The 20647-nt window shown below is 40.9% G+C and overlaps 2 protein-coding genes across 3 annotated transcripts in view; one reads left to right on the top strand and one right to left on the bottom strand.

Moving 5' to 3' along the window:
- Positions 1-116: 116 nt before the first annotated feature.
- On the bottom strand, positions 117-7930 carry LOC135489175 (cytochrome P450 3A4-like). Of its 2 annotated transcripts, none has more exons than XM_064774394.1 (13): positions 7723-7930; positions 7450-7543; positions 7148-7200; positions 5042-5138; positions 4323-4448; positions 3980-4068; positions 3579-3748; positions 2876-3009; positions 2424-2624; positions 1975-2118; positions 1761-1849; positions 1086-1232; positions 117-816 (listed from the first exon to the last, which is right to left on the bottom strand). In XM_064774394.1, the coding sequence occupies exons 1-13, from the start codon at positions 7776-7778 to the stop codon at positions 576-578; spliced, it is 1641 nt and encodes a 546-aa protein (XP_064630464.1). In that variant the 5' UTR covers positions 7779-7930; the 3' UTR covers positions 117-575. The 2 variants fall into 2 exon arrangements, with proteins under 2 accessions (XP_064630464.1, XP_064630463.1); XM_064774393.1 differs by lacking the exon at positions 4323-4448 and adding an exon at positions 4473-4598 and having other exon boundaries at positions 7723-7926.
- Positions 7931-8637: 707 nt separating this feature from the next.
- Positions 8638-20647, top strand: part of LOC135489742 (neuropeptide F receptor-like) — a 103848-nt gene continuing 91838 nt past the window's right edge. The window contains exon 1 of the mRNA XM_064775235.1: positions 8638-8960. The gene's annotated coding sequence lies outside the window, so the exon portion shown is untranslated. The remainder of the gene's footprint in view (positions 8961-20647) is intronic.

The following is a 20647-nucleotide window of genomic DNA, read 5'->3' as shown; positions in this document are numbered from 1 at the left end:
CGGCAACCATTGAGAGGGATGTCTCAGAGAAAGCAGTTCTCTGGAAGAGAGGACAGAGGCCAGCACTCCGCTCCTGATAATAGCAGCGGGTAGAAAGAGCTTAAGGAAGAAGCGCGTAACACATTGTCAATTAATTTTTTATATTTACTTTAGGTTTTTGAAATAGTTATTGTACTGTGCATACAGCCATTACATTTTTCGTAATAAGTACATAACAATTTACATTACATTACCTTATGTAATCATATTATGTTTAGGTACATTTTGTGCAGATATATACAATGTGGTATCATTGTAAATGGTTAGCAAACCGACTTGACAGAAGAAGCCGCAAAATATAACCCCTTTTGTTTCGTTCAAAAACATATTCGGGATGTTTCTTGAACGTAAGGGTTCACAACCCCGGATTCGATGTCACAATGTTATATTTGCATTGTATTTTCAGGCAAAACCCCACTAATTGTCGCAACCAGTCTGCGTCCTCCAAATACTTCTCTCATCACGATGCATAAAAAAGTTCAATACAAGTAAATATAAGTACTTTTATTTAAAGGAGGGTTGATCTATTGTCATTTTCAATTCCTTAATGCCAATTTCACCATTACACCATTTTTTGGTACAACCGTGGCCTGTTCCGTAGTCACTAGTACCTCCGCTGACTCTGGACATTTCTCGATATTGTATTTCTGTAAGATTCTGGCCAGGGCAAGCTTGCTTTCCAGTAACGCAAATCGCATACCAACGCAGTTCCGGGGGCCCACCCCAAAGGCGAGGAAGGCTGCTGGATTACGATTGGCCTTTCTTTCAGGCGAGAATCTGGAAGTAATGTTAAGATGAAAACAATGACGCAAAATCCTTTGTAATGTGTGCAATACCCTAGCACACTGTGCGATGCTTTCTGGATGTGTCCCATTGCCTTTGTATGACCGCTTATAAGTATCCATTTTAAGGGGGCTAGGAGGCATTGTTGGACTGAAATTTCGCTAAGCATAGTGTAGAGATTATCATCATAACAATTTAGATTCAAAGCGATTTACTGTTTGACAGGGAACGTATTTTGTAGATAAACTGTTCAGGATTCTTACCTTTCTGGATCGAATAATGTTGTGTCCGTTGGCCCCCAGATCTCTGGATTGTTGTGTATGGAGTAAACATTCCCCTGCACACACATGCCAGCTGGTATATCCATCTCGCTAACTCTTGTGTCTTCCATGCATAATCGTGTAACAAATCTAGAAGAGGAAAACAATTTGAGGGCGATTTTGGGCAGGAGGAGGGGGTTTATCGGTAGTCTCAGTGAACAGTGACTGTTACTGTCAGAAGCGTTGGTCTAGTTTTTGAAACTTTAAGACACATAAAAATACATAAAATTTGTTTAGAGGCGTGAATTGCGCAGACCATGTACAGTGAGAGAGCAGAGGAGTCTGTGGGTCCCCTGGTGTACTTTATCATGGCCCATGGCTCCTGCGTGAAGTCCACCTTCAAGAATACGTCGATGGCGATCACATGAGTTATGTCATCGTCCTGTCGCTGCAATGTCTTCAATACAACTCTACTTTGATTAGGTTTTCTGCTGACGAAGTTGGCGCTCTAAGGCTCTGTGTCAGAGACAACTGTTACCCTGACCATTACTTTATAGAGTCCGTCTTTTTAAAACTTTAAAAAATGTTTTCCTTAGTTTCCAATGGCCGAAAACAATCAACGGTTGATTGTCTGCTAGGACTAGTGACACAGTATACAAACGTCAGTCCTTAACTTACGATGGAGCGATGGGATGCAATCTAAGGACTTCGCTGAAGACCATGTCCAGGTACTGTAGTTGTGACAGACTCTGATATTCGGGGAGATCCTAAGATAGAAAGACATTTTAATAATTGACAAATTGAACAAATTTCGGGCTTAGTCGTTAACTTAACCTGGCTGAGCAGAAAATATGAAAATTCTCGACTTGTAATAGAAAACTTTGTTACGTACCCCTGACAGTTCCTTGTCCAGCTCCTCCTGAAGTCGCCGCTGTACATCAGGGTTGGAGGCCAACTCGTGTGCGGCGTAGCTGAGAGCTGTACTTGTTGTCTCGTACCCAGCCAGCATGAACACCACCACATTGCTAACCATTTCCTGAAAGAAAAACACATGCTTCGCTTTATTTGTCGTTTTCTTGCGACTCTGAGCGGATTTTTGTTTATTTCTTTACGCTGTATTTGTGATGTTTCCAATCTAGTAAAATCGGGCAAATCAGTAAATTGTTTATGCCAATGATTGCCAGAGATGTCCTCCATCGATGTTGGATCATTTTATATGAAAGCGAACACTTTTTTTTAAAAGAGATGCAGGTAGGGGAGGGGTGAGGTGTGGTTGTGGGATTGGATGGGGGTGCGATGGCACTACCTGGTTAGTGCCACTCTTAGGATTAATAAACTTACCTGGGACGATATTTTCTTTGCAACTCTCACCCCTGCCTTAGTCGGTCGTTTTTCAGGAGCGGTTCCATTCTTCGACTTTGTGCCTTCATCAGCGTCGTCTTGCGTCATGGTCAATGCACTGTCATCGATCATTTCATCGGGCGATTCCGCATCCATCATTAACTGGAGTAAGTCAATCCTCTTCTCTGTCCCTTCGGGAATCTGAAAAAAAGTTAAATAAAAGTTAGAAGTGCTTTCTTGATACAAGGTAAACGATCAAGGGTCATGTTCAACATTTTCAAGTTAGTAACTTTTTCTAAAAATAACTTAGATGGCATTGACTGGCATTTATCAGCCTAGTCTTCAATTTTTTAAACAGTACTCACACTGTTAATTCAAAATTTAGAAACTCCACACCGGTAGTGCAATTGAACTGCGCGTCAGTCTAAAACCGCGCTCAGAAATATGTTTACCGTTTGGTGTTTTCGTTCCTTGATAACTTTCTTTGCTTGTTCGGCCATCCAGAATCCACCTAATTCAATGAATTTCTTGTCGTTTAGGAATCGGAAGAGATCGAACATCAGCTTGCCGACAATGGGGAAGGAGACTGAAAAGTTATAATTAGTACATATAATGTGCAAGATGATATAGCAATAAAGTGTTCTTCATACTTGCGTGTGGCTGTTCAGAAAACATTGCGAGTTAGTCAAGTTCTATGACTATCCTTGCCTTGTGTGTGTGGGTGTTCTGAACACATTGCAAGTAAGTCAAGTTCTATGACTGCCCATTACGGCTTGTGTGTGTGGGCGTTCTGAACACATGGCGAGTAAGTCAAGTTCTATGACTACCCTTTACGCCTTGTGTGTGTGGGCGTTCTGAACACATTGCGAGTAAGTCAAGTTCTATGACTGCCCGTTACGGCTTACGCATACACCTTGTGATTGAAGATGTTGTGCTAGTCATCAATAAGACGTAATTACCGTTAGACGAATGAACCTAACAGTGTCAAGGGACTATCGAGGGAATATTGGTTCGCTTGCAGAGCACTGTACCCAAATAATACAAGTATATACTTCATGCAACATCTCACGTGAAGTCATCAAAACAATGGCCGCCTATATTATTCCAAACACTCTCCTTCTGAGCAAGATTAAGTTCTTGATCAGTGCAACCTACCGGCAAGAAGGAAAACACACTTTCTGACTGGCGGAAGGTTGCTGAAATTCTGTTCAGCGAACACCTGGCGAGCTGATGATGTGAATTTTGATTCTTTGTTTCTTTGGGCATCAATGTCCAGACCGAAGGCAGCGGAGCTTATCACATCCATGGTTAGGCCCTGGAATAATCTAAAAGCACAACCATTCGATCACATCCACGGTTAGACCTTAGAAAAATCTAAAAAGGACAAACCGACGTTTACAACTAACAATCAACATTAAATATCGCTGGGGAAACCATGCTAGATCTTATTTAATTGAGATGTCTTAACATTAATGGGTTCTACTCAGTGTCGATTTAGAGTTAAAACGTCCCAGAGGCCATTCATATTTGAAATGCCTTCCAAACAATTGACTTACTCCATGATATTGAATGACTCTCCTGACTCCTGCTTCTCCTCGAGAAGCTCCATTAATGTGTTGACACTGTTCATCACAAGTGGGGTAGTCTGCAAAGAAATTTAGATTATTACGCTCCACAAGTACTCCTTGGGTACCCCTCATGACTGAATTTGTTATGGCATTATGTACACGTTGAAGATGATCGAATGACGGGATTACTGCATGTTTGGGAATTGTATGTGATGACTGCTTTTATGGCCTCCTTCCACTAGATGTGCTTCATTGAACAATCAAAACCACTTAATATTTGCAAACATAACTTTAACTTCCCAACATCTGTCTACAAAATCCTCCCTCATACCTTCTTTAGTTTATTTGTACTGAATGTTGGGCTCATGATGCTTCGCAAGCGTTTCCAGCGATGGCCGTTTGCAATCACCACACTGACAGTCTGTCCATCATCGGGGTCGGGTCCTACTGGAAAAGGCTACAAAATAGCATAACATGTTACCTGTTTCAATTTGTTAGTGCTGAAAGTAGGACTCAGAATACTTCTGATCCGTTTCCAGCGATGCCCATTGGCGAGGATGACGCTGACCATCTTGTCATCAGCAGGATCAGGCATGATCGGAAATGGCTGGAACAATAGAAAGCTGCATGGCAGTTCACCTGTTTCAATTTATTTGTATTGAAAGTTGGACTTTTCTGATCCGTTTCCAGTTGTGCCCATTGGCGATGATCACACTGTCATCCACTGCGTCAGGCATGATCGGAAATGGCTATATCAACAGAAAGCCGTGTATATTTTTAACAGTGAGCATGGATATGCTGCGCTCTGGTATCGAGCTCTTCATGAGTTAGCCATTCTTCAGATGGCAGACCAAGGCGTCCAATGTTGCCAAAGATATGTCAAACTAATCCTTAGATATAAAGCTGTCAACAAACTGATGTAACTTTCATACCAGCAAGCAGCCCTTACAGCTTTAGAAGCATTAAATAATTGTTTGGCGATTTGGACAATTCTGTATCGAAACGTGTGTTTCATAGTCTTCCATCTTGCGTTCATAATGTTTGTATTACCTTTCTGCCTGTGAACTTGCTGCAATCTTTGATGAAAACCTGCTTGATAATGTCAAGATCAGATGTGACCAATACTGGTACAGGGCCTTCGAAATACCTTAAAGTTACAAAAGCTCGTGTTAGAAATGATAGTTATAGATCAGTTATGAAACTTCAAGTTAAATGCTACTAACTTATCGTGAACAAAATAGACTTCTATCAATCCCATAGTTAATTGTTTATATTGTTTCAGGCGAGTTGATAGGAACCCTCTATCATTAATCAAATTAGTCTCACACTTTGCTGAAATCTAAAACAGTAAGTATTGCTAAATCTAGAAACAATGTAAACAGGTCTAAAATAGATGAATGATATTATCATACATGGTAATATTGTGAATCATAAATCGTGATGAACAAGTACGCATAACGAATTGACATCCTTGCGGACTGATAGGCCATGAGAGGATGGTCACACGTACAACGAGAGGCCTAACGGAACCAATCTGGTTGTTACAATTTTGGTAGCCACAAGAGAACCTCATTTCCTTCCCAAAAGCCGTAGACATGATCGATACAGAGTCGGCAGGTTGGACCAGAAAACCCCCAACGCCAGAATCTACAACCCTCATACAACAAATTCTTGACTTCACCCAAAGCTACGTGATGCTCGCTGTAAATATATTGGGACTGTTTGGAAACACGTTATCCGTTGCAGTCTTCTATCGTACGAGGAAGCGGGCTGATGCGTGTGTCCATTACCTCAGCTTTTTAGCTGTATCCGACACAGTAGTTATCCTTTCCCTTGGTAAGCAATTTTCTATTTCGTGCAGTATTTACAGAGGTGTTTCTTTTACTCGTGAATTGGCAGTACCATAAAGCAATGGCAGTCTTGGTATTGAATCTATACTGCTGCAGACTTTCTACTTTTAGGTATTTACTTCTGCATGATGGGATTTAGTTCCACAGTATTCTACAGTCGATCAACTGATTATTCATAGCAAGGTTCAATTCGGTGGTGACCTTGGGCGAAGGGTGGGGGTGGGGGCGTATTGGAATGGCGTTAAACTCACCAATTACTAATCGATGGCCAACAGCAAGAGCAAGATAAGTTTCTAAATCCCTTTGGAGCCCCTAAGTCACTTAGGTCGTCGCCAAGCCTAACCAATGACGATGAAAACCCACCAATACTGGTGAATGAATATTTATATCATGAATTCTTTTCCCTAGGTGTCACGGAGTGGATAACTTTCGGATTAAAACATCTCACGAATGGACGAATATCGTTCAATTTCATGATCTATAGTGGCCTCACGTGCAAACTACAGCAATTCACCCTTCAGATTTCCATGTGCATCTCGGGTTGGCTCGTTGTGGCTTTTTCAATGGAGCGCGCCTACGTTGTTTGGTGTCCCCTGAAGCGGGCCAACATCACCGCGAAAAAGCGACATATCATCATCTTCACCATCATCAGTATCGCAGTCTTAGCAAGCATACACAGACTGATCCTCTTTGACATCATAGAAGGGAACCCAGTTGTTTGCTACTACAAACTCCTGCTACCCTATTCACAGATTCTGAGGCAATTTGACACTTTCCTTTACAATTATTTCCCATGTGCTTTGATTTTCTGCGCAAATATCTTGATCCTGTTGGCAATTTCTCGGTCGAGGAATCAGATGATTCGGAGCACCCATAACTCATCTAGTGACGGTAGATTACAATTTTCTTTGATGTTGGTTTCGACTCTATACGCGGTCCTCTTGCTACCGATGACGATCCCCCAGACGTATCGGTCATATCGAGGCGATGCAATCAAAATTGATGAACTCGTTTTATTGTATTACGTTGTCAAAATACTGACTCAAATCGGCATCGTGAATTATTGTATGAATTTTATCATTTATGGCTGTACTCTGCCTTTCTATCGCAAGGAAGCTGCTAAGCTTCTTTCATTTAATTGTAAAAAGGCAGATCAGGCGGATGTTAAGTCGAAACAGTTTTCGTAGAATATGTCCATTTTGTATAGATGCATTTTGTTGCGATGCGAGACCTTTTGAAATTTCGGAGAAACGAAGACCCCCACCATCCCCATTCCCACTGTTTCCCCCGAGCCCCGACTACTTACCCAAATGTGTTTCCATATTGTTTTTGCCACCGGGCAACAGCAATTGATGGCCCCTGAAGGAAAAGCACTAATGATAAATTCTGATGGCAGTGGTTTTATGCGAGTTTTTCATCGTCATTCTTGAAATACAGATTTCAAACTGCTCGTTCTTTGGTCAAGCGTTCTTGTTCAATCTTGACAAAGAGAGTGTTTTAGAACCGTAATAAGTCGAAGTCTCTCATGAAAGAATATTCTATGTTCACTGACGGTGCGCTGCTTTTAACCAGATACACGAGAAGCGGTGTCGTTCGGTGAGATCTTACCGGTAGAATATCCAAAATGTTTCCTAGAAAGAGGTTGGGCGGAGGTCCAGGGATACCAAGTCTTTTGAACACATTGAGAGTTCTTCGTCGTTCCCTTGAGAAAGAAGTGACCAGTTTCAGTTTTAGGATACATGAATTTACAGAGATGTGGGCTGAATTTTAAAGTCAAAAATGACTTTGCATAGCTTTGGTCGACCTAACAACAGAGGTTTGTATTATTGACCTTGAAGTAATCATGTATTTGATTATGTGATAATATAAATTGAGACTTACCTAACGAATTTAACAAAGAGAATCACAAAAATCGCGATAACAAATCCGAATATCATTTCGAACCCTCACACTTTCAACTTCCACAAATGATGTGTGAATGTGTCAATGTCACGCACCCGATCAGCAGGCATTCGTTTCCAAAAGATAAGTGACCTCGTAGAAAAATGTATTACACGGCATATATGCGTATATCTTTACATAAATAGGCCTTCACATGTATGTACAGATTTCATAATGTAACGAACGTTCATTAAGTAGGCCTTCGACCTTCACCATAGCTTTACGCTTGTTGGGCCAATGTTTTATAACATACTGGTCAGTTCCTCTGTACTGACATGACCGAACACTTCATAATACTGTTGGATGACATTGCGGACGATGACTATGCCAATATTTGTCAAGTATCAGACAATTCAGCCAAGTGAAGTCATCAGACCGGCCTTGATATTTTCTTCTTATGTATAAGATATGACATCAAATGATGTCCCATTGAGAAAATATATATATATATCGGAAATATATTCCTCGATGCATTTTCCAGGCATTTTGCATAGATCATAAGCCGCACACCTGGTGGTGACAAGGCATATGAATGATATTTCAAACCACTTCTTGTTCTGCAAAAAAAGACCTTATTAAACCAATAACAGGACGACACCAAGCAGAGCTTGAAAAACTTCGAAGGCTTCAAATATAAATGAGTCTGGCTTAAAGGCAGAAGGAAGCGGTTGGTTAGTGATCCGGGCTACTCAAATCAAATGACAACTTGCAATGTTGCTCATTTGCATATTAGTTTTCGTTGATAGTATATTTTCTTGTTCAGCAAACATTGCCCATCACCCATCAATGGAGGTTGATAGTTCCACGCAATTCCACCAGACACGCCGCTGACAATCGTCAAGTCAGATGGTTCGGCTGGTGTTGCTTGCATCTCAGTGCTAAGGGTATTCTCATCAGAAGGTGAGCATCGAATGATAGCGGCGTAGTGCTGAGAATCACCACGGTACTGGACCTATTGATTCACATCATACATGACTAAAACTGTTAAATATTACCGATATGTCTGAATTCTTACCGGTATAAAGGTTTTTGAAACTGTCTTGAGCGTTGTAACATTTATAGAAATGTAAAGCCGTGTTTAAAACTTTCGTTGGACGTGACAGTGGTTTTGACGATATTCACTTGAGGATAGAACACTTATTTTGGTTTTTGATTCATGGATAAAATGAAAATTTATGGTAAGTCTATTTTTCTTTGCAATGGTTGATTTACCGCTGTCATTATAAGATCCCGTTGTACATGTAGTCATCGCGTCTGAGCAGACAAAGGATTCTCTTGTACGGTGTAGTCTCGAGGGTATGGTCTCGACCGATCATTTCTTTCGTTACTTTTCTTGTCTTTTAACTGTTATATATACATGTAGATGGGTGAATAATTCAGTGAGAATTAGTAACAAATACTTATTTTTGATAATAATCAAGGACTTTCGACCTGGAAAGGCACCCAGTTTGGTTGTTAAAGAAAACCGTATCCACTGTTGTTTATGTATATTTTCTACGCAAAAACCATGCATATTTACTCAAACTTCGGTAGGCCAATGGGTGACTTCTATAGCTTTCAAGCCTTTGTCAAAAATAGGACGCGTGAAAATGACGACGACACATCGCAAAAACAAGGCTGCAGGCGAAATCGACTCAAATAACGAAACTAATAAATTTCAAAGAACGGATCTTTGTCACTGCAGGTCCCGTCATTAGTGGCCATTATTCTTCGCTGTCAGTGCTACACGCCTGATCTAAACAGCAGAAATCGGTCTTTGAAGATCGGAGGTATTTTTATGTGAAACTACTGGTAATTCCTTTTGTGAATGACGAAAACGCCCTACCCGATCCAACCGCCTTCGCCAATTTTCGTTGACTTCAAGTGCTTTTAAAGTACCAAAACGATCGTCAGTCGATGTATCTAGTGAATGCAGTCATGTTGCATAATAAATCACAACGAAACTTGCTCTTGTGCGCGCCGTGTAAATTAATAATGATCAAAGGCTTTTGTAATCCCAATCTTTTTTATACTAAGGGACACGTAATGCCACACACACAAGTGTTCAAACCATCTTTTTAATCATCTCTCCACCTGAACGCAAAATGAAATTCAAATCACAAATGCCTCCCCCTTGGTTATGTCCGTACTAAAATAACGAAGAGCAGTAAGAGGTACAGCAATTACGGTCATGAAATTACGATAGTGCAAATTATATTCACCGGCTACAAAGTTTTATTTAAACTGATCAAAAGAAGGGCGTCTTTATGCTTCCCAGTTTCTTTGCCATCGTACCTAATCTGACTGGTTTATCGACTGCAAACGAAAGCACAATCAGTCTAGTCGAGGTCGTCGTGGACATCTGCGGCTTGTCCTCACTCTTTTGATGTGACAACGCTTTGAAGATGTTGGACTTTGCGCTTATCACATGCTCAATGCACTTATAACAAGCAGCTGTAGTTCACCAGCAAATCCGAATGAGTTTCGATCACAGCTACAGGGTCATTACAGATTACAAACGCTTTCGTTTTGTTGCCCCAGACCGAACCCAATTTCAAAATGAACGTTAACAAAAAATATCACGCCAGGATTACAATGAGAAAGAACCCTTCAATATACGATGTCGCTGAGGTTTATAGCCAAGCTGCTAAATGAGACAATTACTTGCCACTGATGTTCAATCTACAGCTTCCGACGGCCTCTATATCACTGTCAGGTTTCTGACCGCCAAAAAAATGGGAATCATAGCCATCGTCATAACCAAACACATTCATCAAACGGTACTTCAGTGACCCGCGTTATCCCTAAACTATTGTAGTACGTGTACTAAGGGTTAACTTCAGAAAATCAAAATATTTCCGTGCAAGAGTCCTTGACCTTTATCTTTATTAGTTTTAGGCCATGGTCCTCACTGCCGACGAAAGAAGAAACCGTGTCTTTGGTTCCAAAGTCTACAAAAAGTTGTTTCTCAATCACAACGGTTCCACACACAGCCTAAAATAAATTGTCCCTCAATCACCATCACCCTGTCGGATAGTAATAAATTCTCTTAGCCTCATCCAATCTCTACCGCAGCTTACAGTCCGTATTTCCTAATGGGCGCGACAAATACCGCACCGTATTCCTCATCCCAAGAGCCCCGTGTCTTTGTCGTTATTGGAATTTGATGCAGTCGGATATCGAAGGCGAATGAAAGCATCGATGACTACACTCAAACTGTCAACATTATTTTTGTCACCGAGACGTTTGCTCAACGCCAGCTACTGTACGGGAATTGTATTCGCGTACATCGCGGTATAGCGTTAATTGTCCCAGCGGCGGATATACATGAGGGTGGTATGGGCGGTTATTACCGCAAATAAAGACAAACCAAAGCAAAGACACTTGTGTAGCATATCAAGGACACGTAGATTGATACTCCTGGGCGGTTATTACCGCAAATAAAGACAAACCAAAGCAAAGACACCTGTGTAGCATATCAAGGACACGTAGATTGATACTCCTGGGCGGTTATTACCGCAAATAAAGACAAACCAAAGCAAAGACACTTGTGTAGCATATCAAGGACACGTAGATTGATACTCCTGGGCGGTTATTACCGCAAATAAAGACAAACCAAAGCAAAGACACTTATGTACCATATCAAGGACACGTAGATTGATACTCCTGGGCGGTTATTACCGCAAATAAAGACAAACCAAAGCAAAGACACTTGTGTAGCATATCAAGGACACGTAGATTGATACTCCTGGGCGGTTATTACCGCAAATAAAGACAAACCAAAGCAAAGACACCTGTGTAGCATATCAAGGACACGTAGATTGATACTCCTATGTGTGCCACATCAAAGACATCTGGACCATACACCACATCAAAGATAACGATGCGAAGTCAACAGGCGGCGCCACCGTCTTGGGACAAGTAAAAACGATTTCGACAACTATAGGTTTTTGTTGATATAAGCGACTGTTTTTATTTTTATTATCATTTTTTTCTCGCAGTGAAATTTTTATTAATTGATTCAACTTCAATAAGTTAAATGAGAAGAAAAATAAATATCTCGACTTGAAAAAAAAAAATTAATTTCAAATTTTTTTTCTTGACATGAAAAAAAATATCTTGACTAGAAAAAAATCATTTCGACTAGAAAAAAAAATCATTTCGACTTTTTGAAGCAAACGGCTTGCCATAGGAGAGAGGTGGCAAATAACAACAACGTCAACAGGCAGCGTACGGCCGCCAGCAATCTACAGTGGCGCCGCCTGTTGACTTCGCATCGTTATCTTTGACGTGGTGTATGGTCCAGATGTCTTTGATGTGGCACACACAGGAGTATCAATCTACATGTCCTTGATATGCTACACAAGTGTCTTTGCTTTGGTTTGTCTTTATTTGCGGTAATAACCGCCCAGGAGTATCAATCTACGTGTCCTTGATATGCTACACAAGTGTCTTTGCTTTGGTTTGTCTTTATTTGCGGTAATAACCGCCCAGGAGTATCAATCTACGTGTCCTTGATATTCTACACAAGTGTCTTTGCTTTGGTTTGTCTTTATTTGCGGTAATAACCGCCCAGGAGTATCAATCTACGTGTCCTTGATATGCTACACAAGTGTCTTTGCTTTGGTTTGTCTTTATTTGCGGTAATAACTGCCCAGGAGTATCAATCTACGTGTCCTTGATATGGTACATAAGTGTCTTTGCTTTGGTTTGTCTTTATTTGCGGTAATAACCGCCCAGGAGTATCAATCTACGTGTCCTTGATATGCTACACAGGTGTCTTTGCTTTGGTTTGTCTTTATTTGCGGTAATAACCGCCCATAGGGTGGCTGTCATCATATGACAGAATCAGTGCAGAAGAAAATATCGAATGAGTTGGCGACAGCGTTTAACTCCCACAATGAGTGTTGGTAAACAAAGCAATGAATGTTTTAGTCAAAGCTACGGTGGCTGGAAAAGGACATCACATGATTTTTTTTTAACATGAAAATCTTTTTTCAGGAAATATCTCGATCGCCCGAGTTAGGCTATTCCCGAAAAATAATTTTTCATGTTGAAAAAAAAGATAATTGTGATGTCTTTTCCCAGCCACTGTAAATTAGAGGGTAAAGTTAAGCCGACTGGTTAGGGCGGTCAGCCCGTACTTGGGGCAGGGGCGGATCCACGGGGGGGGGTACAGGGGGTGCGTACCCTACCCCCTTCCCACGTAAAGTTCCATTTTAACGTTCCCCGTGCCATCGGGGCTGGTGCTAATTCGACTCCCTTGTAATCGTTGCAAGCAAGTCTAAGTATGTGGATCTTGTTTAGTAACATGTCGGGAAAAGTCAAAGTCCTGGTGAAGAGCTATGAGGAAATTTGGAGTAGGCCTACTCTTGTTCCGTGTTGTGTTTCACCTCTTTCTTTTGAGGTAAAACGAGACAGTGTAACATGCCTTTCATCCAGACAAGAGGCTGGCTCGACCAAGATCTGTCTCGCTTGATGTTCTATAACGCGCTTAACGAAAGGTCTTAGTAGATGTATATCAGGCGAATATTTCTAACAACTTTTTTCCTCTCCGAACAATTACTCCTGTTCCGGAAGTGCAGTCATTTGTGTGTTGGTTTGTCTTCATCCAATTGGGCTAGGCTAAAAATCCCTCAGTCTCCAGCTCTGTGTTCAGTTGTTCCGAACCATCAGCGTTTTGTCTGCAAGCCTTTACACTTTGCCAGTTGCGACATCTTGGTAAGAAACCCTCCTTTTTAGTCACAACAGCCGGAATACATGTTTATTGATTGTTTCATTAGATCTTGACCTTTTTTTTCCAATGCAGAGTTTCTATATTTGTTGAACGTTTACAATATGCATTGTTTTTATCAGCTTCGACATTGTACAAAATGTTTGTGTCGGCTCCGTCTACTTGCCTTGCTAGCTCTACGACATGAAAGGTTTTTGTCTTTATACGACACTTTGCCATCTGCAATATCTATCGGCATGAAGCCTTAAGAATAACTAGATGTTTAGACGACAGCTGACATTTACATTGTTACATCTTACTTCGCAAAGAAACAAAACCCTTTGTCAATGTCATCAAGAGTTGGGGTTTTGGACTTTGCTTGGCAAGATGCGAATATCATAGCCTGTTCAGCAGTTTTATGAAGTAGCGATGAATACCCAACTAGGGGCCAGGTTAAGATGAGTATAATAAAAAACGTTCTTAAACCTACAAATGCCTCGACAGCGCCAGAACCTGTAACAATTAATTGGCTACCCTCTTTGTATGTTAACGCCTGTGTAACAAGTTTACAGACTTTCGAATAGCGTTAGACAAAGGTCAAAGCAAACCAGCGATAATGAGGATGTTTTTATTTATTAGTGGAAGTTATGCGTTAACGAAAAGAAAAATGTTTCGCGTTTATTTTGTCTTCTACATACATCTTATCACTTTATGGCTTTTCTATCCTGTATCGGGTCAGTGGAATAAAAAAATATCTGTGGTTGATAAGAGAACCGAAACATGCAAACTATTCATCTTGAACAGGAGGCAAAGTTGATTGAATTCAGGCGGTGGAATCCAACAATGTAACCTCCAGCGTCCAGCGTTCAGAATCCAAAATCTGCGTCCAGCTTTTACCAACAACTCATATTACCAGTGTGATCACGTACATCTATTCTTCGAACTATAACGTTATGATATTCGATAAGGAGTCATCCAACCAAGATTATATCTTTATACTTTATCATTAGTATGCGGCTATTGGATTTATAATCCTTCTCCTACCAACAATGGTATCATTCTATTGATACCCTTGTGGCATCACTTAACCAGCCGTGATGAATTGCTGCGCGATGATAATATGATAAGTCTCCGGCAAGTGTTCGCGGGGGACAGTGGTTTGCGCAGCTGAAGAGGAGTGAGTCCCCGAGGCCGTGGGTGCTTGAGGTTAATCGTTGGTAATGTACCATACCTTCTTAAGTACATGTGTGATCATACTGAAGTTATATTCTCGGGGCGTTAAAAGCTTTTAGCCATCATTGTCAATATTTGACCATTGGCCTTGAGAACGCAGAAGAAGGAAAAGACAGAGTCTACTTGACCTTTGGCCGGAGTCGAAATCTGTTCATACAAGACCCTGAAATCGCTAAGCCATCCATTCCATACGCACCTACCGCTTCAACCCCCATCCGGGATACAAAAGATCGAGATAAACAAGTGACCTTCATCGTTCATGTACTTAATGAAGAACGGTACTTAAAGTCAGTGACATATTTGTTGAAAATGCGATGAGGCCCTGGCGATTTAGTTTCGAATCCTTGGTGAATTGGTGTCGAATCCTGGTCCAGGAGAAGGAGCAGTCCATCTCTTCCTCTGACCGGGACTTACCAACAACCTCGGAGGTGACAGGCGCTGATAGCAACTTTGAGCATTGATTTTATTAACACCGGTCAAAATGCCTGCCGAATCAAGCAATCTTGCGACTCTTTTGACCAGAAAAGCATGACCAATTCCCCGAGTCCAATATCGAATATGTCACATTGTGATTGTGTATCTGTTATCCTGTTTCGAAGATGTTGCATGGCTTCACAAATGAAAGACATTGGCGTGATCGTCATTTCGATATTTTCATAGGCGGTGGTAGATGTTGCACTTGGCTAATAATAGCATCCGCGTCTGTATTCATAAAAACGAGTGAGGCTAAGCGCTGGAATTGCCAATCGAGATGCAAGCCTTCTTGTATTGCAAAATGTTGCCGATGGACACCAGGCATTTAGTTTGTTAATGCGGAAAAATAAAGACGAGAACATTTTCTTTGAGTTCGTGATGGGATTTGCAAGGCAGTTTGTTCAGGTGAACCTGGCAATTTCTAGTAAGGTGTTCCCCGGCCGAGAAGAAAAGCATTCCTTCTCTTCTTGTTGTTCTTTGTCATCTTCGTACTGATGCTACAAGCTGTTAGACACCTTAAAAACACTAACAGCTTCAGTGATACTTTTGCGTCGTGGTTCTCGCTTTGATCTTACTCCCTTCGCCTCCCCTGAGGTGCAGAATGCATTTTTGTCGTAGCAACTCCTCTTAGATATTGGATAAAACCCATTTGCCAGAACAATGCGCGCTCATTGCGTGTTTGAGATGGATGACATTATTGTTGCATAACGAAAAGGGCGATGTTTTTCACTCATCATCAATCTCTCATGACCTTGTCTATATTGATACAAGACGCTGTCATTCTCACGGTTTTGTATCAGTTTTGTTTTATATCTGCCAACTGAATGAAGAAACCGTAAGTATCATATTTCATGATTTTGCATTATCAAGGCAAACGGCAGCATTCTGTCCAATGTTTGGCCAATGCGCCACCACGCGGCGACTAATGGTATAAGTCTAATTCATTCCTTGCCCGATCTTTCTCCATTTTACTAATGGCAAACTGTATTCGCAATGAAGAACGCATCAATCTACATCGTCTCACCTTATATCGAGGCTATCAAATTGCTTCTTGGTTTGTTCACTAAATTGAGTATTTACTACATGTATGTAGACATGGCCTGTATTGATCACCTGCAAACAAGGTCACTTTCAGTGGTATTATTGCGAACAGGCAAACATGGCAAAACGACTTAGATGATTAATAGATGATCGTCTATTCGTGCAGGTCAACTCCAATATGAGTTGGGGCTGTGAGAGACAAAATTCCCATGTCATCGAGTCTGTCGCAGGTGACTAAAGCATTTTTTGATGACATCAACATCATAGATGACGTTCTGTTACACAACAGTTTCTCTCAACTATTTTCTATGTGCCCTCTTTACTCTTTGCTTCCGCACCTGGTCCCGCTGCTGGTTTGATATCGAAGCTGAACCTTCTACCGCAGCCAAGATCAAATATGGATATCCAAAGGTCAAACCTTTGGTTGAAGGTCGCGGCATTGCGCTCTCTAGCACCAGCACCGCTTTCCAGAGACTTGACTTCAGCTCTGGTAACTTCGCTTCATGAAAGCATTGATTGGGACACTGGTTAAGTGCACGATTTGACAAATATGGCAATAAACAAGGTTATTTTTTGAGAACCTGTCTTCCCATTTAAAGTGTTCTCTTGACTGAGCAACTAATCTGGCGCCGACTGATGACATTGCCGCTAAGCCGGAGAGACATCGTGTCAACTGCACAACTCTTACAGCCCTACACAATCATCATTTGATTGCTCCATATTAAAGCCGCAAAACAGCACACAATCTCCTCTTTGAGATATTTTGACTAAGAAATCGATTGTGACAGTCATTAGCTTCGAGTACGTCAGACTCCCTTCCGAGATATGAAACTTGTTAGCTCAAGGATTTCCCGAGATGGAAGAAAAATGATAATGCTACGAGAAAAACAGGAAATCGATCTAAAATGTATAGCCCATCACGTCACTAAAATCGGCCATTAGCCTTTATTTCTACATGTAGTGAGTTTCTTTAACCAAAAAGACATCATGGTGAACTGACATGCTAAGGGTCTCCTCTTAAATTCAACGGAACCGAGTCAACACAAGATGCTCCTGAAAACAGCCCATGAAGAGTATAAAAAGCTGTTGATCTCAAATTGTAGGTCGTTTGACGATAATCAAGGTAGAACAGTGCCATTGTCGCACACTTCTATGACAAGTGAGGGTAATAAGTTAGATCGTTCTTTCTCGAGCCGCCCATTCTGCTTCACGATCAAGTGCTCACATTCTGATAGCAGCAGGTAGCCAAGGTCTACGGTGGCCCATAGAGGACATGCGTATATTTTCAATATATTAGGATTTTTTTTACAATGCGATTTTTTTCTCTCGAATTACAACCGCCGTCGGATTTATTTCTCACCGCCGAAAAAATAATTCCCACCGCCGGGTTAAAAATAATAATTCCCACCACCGCCAAAGAAAATAATATCCACCGCGGTGGAAAATAATATCCACCGCGGTGAAAATAAACGCATGTCTTCTATGGGCCACCGTAAAGGTCTCAGTTAAAATGCTATTTAGGCACTTGGCATATGGCGTCTAATGGCACGTATACACTTGGTGGCAAGTAACTGACTATGATAATGGCCTGTCCAAAGTTAATGGGTAGATTGGTTGTTCTTCTAAGCTAAAACATTTAAGCATATAAAAACATTTTAGGATGCCTACCACTGGACTCACTTGTTCATCTCAAAATCTCACTGAAGGGCGCCCGAGGAATCGACTCAGTCGATCGATATGGTTTTACAGAGCACACCATGAGGACTAGAGCCTTCATCAAAGGCAGTTTATTAATGTACTGTACGTTCTATCTTCATGTGCGTGATGGAGAACATTTATCGTATAGCAGGGCCTTTAATAAGCTTTTGATATGGGTTACGGCCTTGATTTCTGCTAATGTCATACCGTGGGGAAGACTTAATTCCCAAAATATTCGACCAAGGTTTCTTTAAAAAAAACGTTTTATAGCAATTTAAGCGCCATTATTCTTGTCGGCCATGAGTACTAAAACTTTTTAAATGTTTATCGTCATTTGATGAGAAATTATGATCATCGCGAATTCAAAATTTCTTGAGAAGTTCACACATGAAAGCGACGGAACAAACAAATCCTAATCAGCGTTGAAGGCCAAATTTGCAGTTTGCATAATGAGTATTCCAAGGCTGAATCTTACTTTGAAGGCTATTTTTCAGCGTTTTCACTGTTCCAAATCTCCTACCCTGCTTTGAATAAAAGCGAATTGCAAATTAACACTGATTTGCATTTCTTATCAACGAAGGTTTACCAAAGGGCCAACTTAGAATTGGCAAAGTCATTCACCTTATGATTTTGTTATATTGACGCTATAGTGGCAGTGTGACGGTTTTATGTGAAAACTCTCTGTAACAGACAGCTGATGTTTGACCGACAGCGGCTTTTATTTCAACATGTCATGCATTTTCATCATAAAAAAATAACTTCTGGTCTTCCGGTGTCTTCCTTTGCAGCAGAACGAACATGGAGAGCGTGTATGTGAGCTCGAATTTTCTTCTCATAATTGGCTTTTTTGGGCAATTTTTTAAAGGAGGCAAGCAGGGCTTCTTGAAAAAGCCGTGTGGACTTCTCTGTCACATGATCATACCGAAACCGACAGGAAAATCGGAGTCGGTACCTGGGAGGTGGCCGGTGCTGTTGACAAGGGTGATAAGCGTTTCCATGTGTCAGTCTGTCAGCTGTTGATCGACAATCTCCTTACAAATCAGTGATGGCACACCGGCTTAATTAATGAGGTGCTCGTAATAACCTTCGATTCACCTTGCCAACTGGCCAACGCAAACAGTCATAACCAGACGTCAACCCAATCGTACAGAACAAATCTAAGCTAATGAGTTAATCACCTCTACAACAAATATGTTGGTAACTGCGCAATGTTCAATAAAGCTGTAAATTGCCTTGGTCTTGGGTTCCAAGGTCGTTACTACGTTTCTTCGCTTATTCTTGCATCTCGTATTTCGTTCTCAATATCGTAATGCGATTTCCTCTCTATACGCTAACTGAGTTTCTCATGTGATTGTATTTCAATGCAAGGCAAAATATGACACTCCTGGCCACAGTCAAAAAACGGAAGCTCAACTGGTTTGGACATGTATGCCGACATGGCTCGCTTGCAAAGACAATCTTGAAAGGCACTGTCGCTGGAGGGAGTAGTAGTAGTAGTAGTAGTAGTAGTAGTAGTAGTAGTAGTAGTAGTAGTAGTAGTAGTAGTAGTAGTAGTAGTAGTAGTAGTAGTAGTAGTAGTAGTAGTAGTAGTAGTAGTAGTAGTAGTAGTAGAAGTAGTAGTAGTAGTAGTAGTAGTAGTAGTAGTAGTAGTAGTAGTAGTAGCAATATATGATACTGTAAATCCATAACTATTTTCGCGATATCTTCCAAAAATTTAAGAATTACGAAAAGAAGTTTGTTTCATAGACTCTACACTCTACCGTGTTTTTGGCTTGGTAGGCCAGAATTCTTTCCACTCCGAGGCATAAGGGGCGAAGTCACTTATGGGAAATCTTTGAATGGCAACTCAAGCCTTCGCTCACAATTTGTATCTCGGTGAATTATCCATCTTGCAAATAATACAGTTAGCCACTAATTGCCTCTTCACCTACAATCATGGTTGATGTATAAATAGGTAAATACCAGGCTTCCAGCCCTCGGTCAGATCTGCAAGTGTCATCTACCTTCCTCATATCACGTAAGACAAACTAGCTAATGAGAATCACTAAGCAGATACCTAATTACTTTATCCTAGGAGATCATCTGATAGAAAGTGGTGTTACCCATATGACGCCATATGACAGCTGGCCGTGATCGTGTCTATACAATCTTTTATGTACATTTATATCGGGTTAATTAGGAAAAAACCGCCTGTCTTTTAGATCAACCTAATCATGTTAATGATATCAAATGCACCATTAGTCAGAGCAGAGAGGGTGAGAATCCTCTCTATCCCACTTAAAAATTATAAACTTTATGATAGATGTGGAGATCAATTTATTGCAAGAAAAAAAGCATTAAGATAATCTCCTCTGTTTGATGGAACGTACTTCCCCATCTTTGCCAATAGAAAGTTCAAATTTCTGCCACATGGGAGTAACAGCGAGGCACATAACGGTACTTCAACCCAATCAAGACGCCAATTTGTTTTCTTAAGCATCATATATCTGCGTCTAATGTGGGACTTGGCCAATAAGCCAAACTTAACGAATATTTATTACTACTCTGAAAAATCCGAAAAATCATCTTTGGCATTTATTTAGACGTCGTTGTGTTTGTCAATTTGTTTCACTCGAGCGTTTTTATTGATCTAGAACGAGTAAATATTGACTCTCCACGAGATGTTCCCATCGTACACCCTCGGCCCATCACATAATATCCTTTCATATAAATTCTTGTCTCAGATGA

This window comes from Lineus longissimus, chromosome 6 (genome assembly GCF_910592395.1).
Source record: "Lineus longissimus chromosome 6, tnLinLong1.2, whole genome shotgun sequence".
Classification (NCBI taxonomy): Eukaryota; Metazoa; Nemertea; class Pilidiophora; order Heteronemertea; family Lineidae; genus Lineus; species Lineus longissimus.
The sequence above is the reverse complement of the archived record's forward strand: the minus strand, read 5'-3'. Positions and strand labels throughout refer to the sequence as shown.

What these genes read in the sequence shown, in the direction of transcription:
- LOC135489175 (XM_064774394.1), bottom strand. Translation starts at nt 7,778, where the DNA reads ATGATATTCGGATTTGTTATCGCGATTTTTGTGATTCTCTTTGTTAAA. An exon ending in GTACAAATAAACTAAAGAAG is followed by an intron (nt 4,069 to 4,322) that starts GTATGAGGGAGG and finishes ATTTCTTTGCAG; the next exon opens with ACTACCCCACTTGTGATGAA. An exon ending in ACATTATTCGATCCAGAAAG is followed by an intron (nt 817 to 1,085) that starts GTAAGAATCCTG and finishes CATTACTTCCAG; the next exon opens with ATTCTCGCCTGAAAGAAAGG.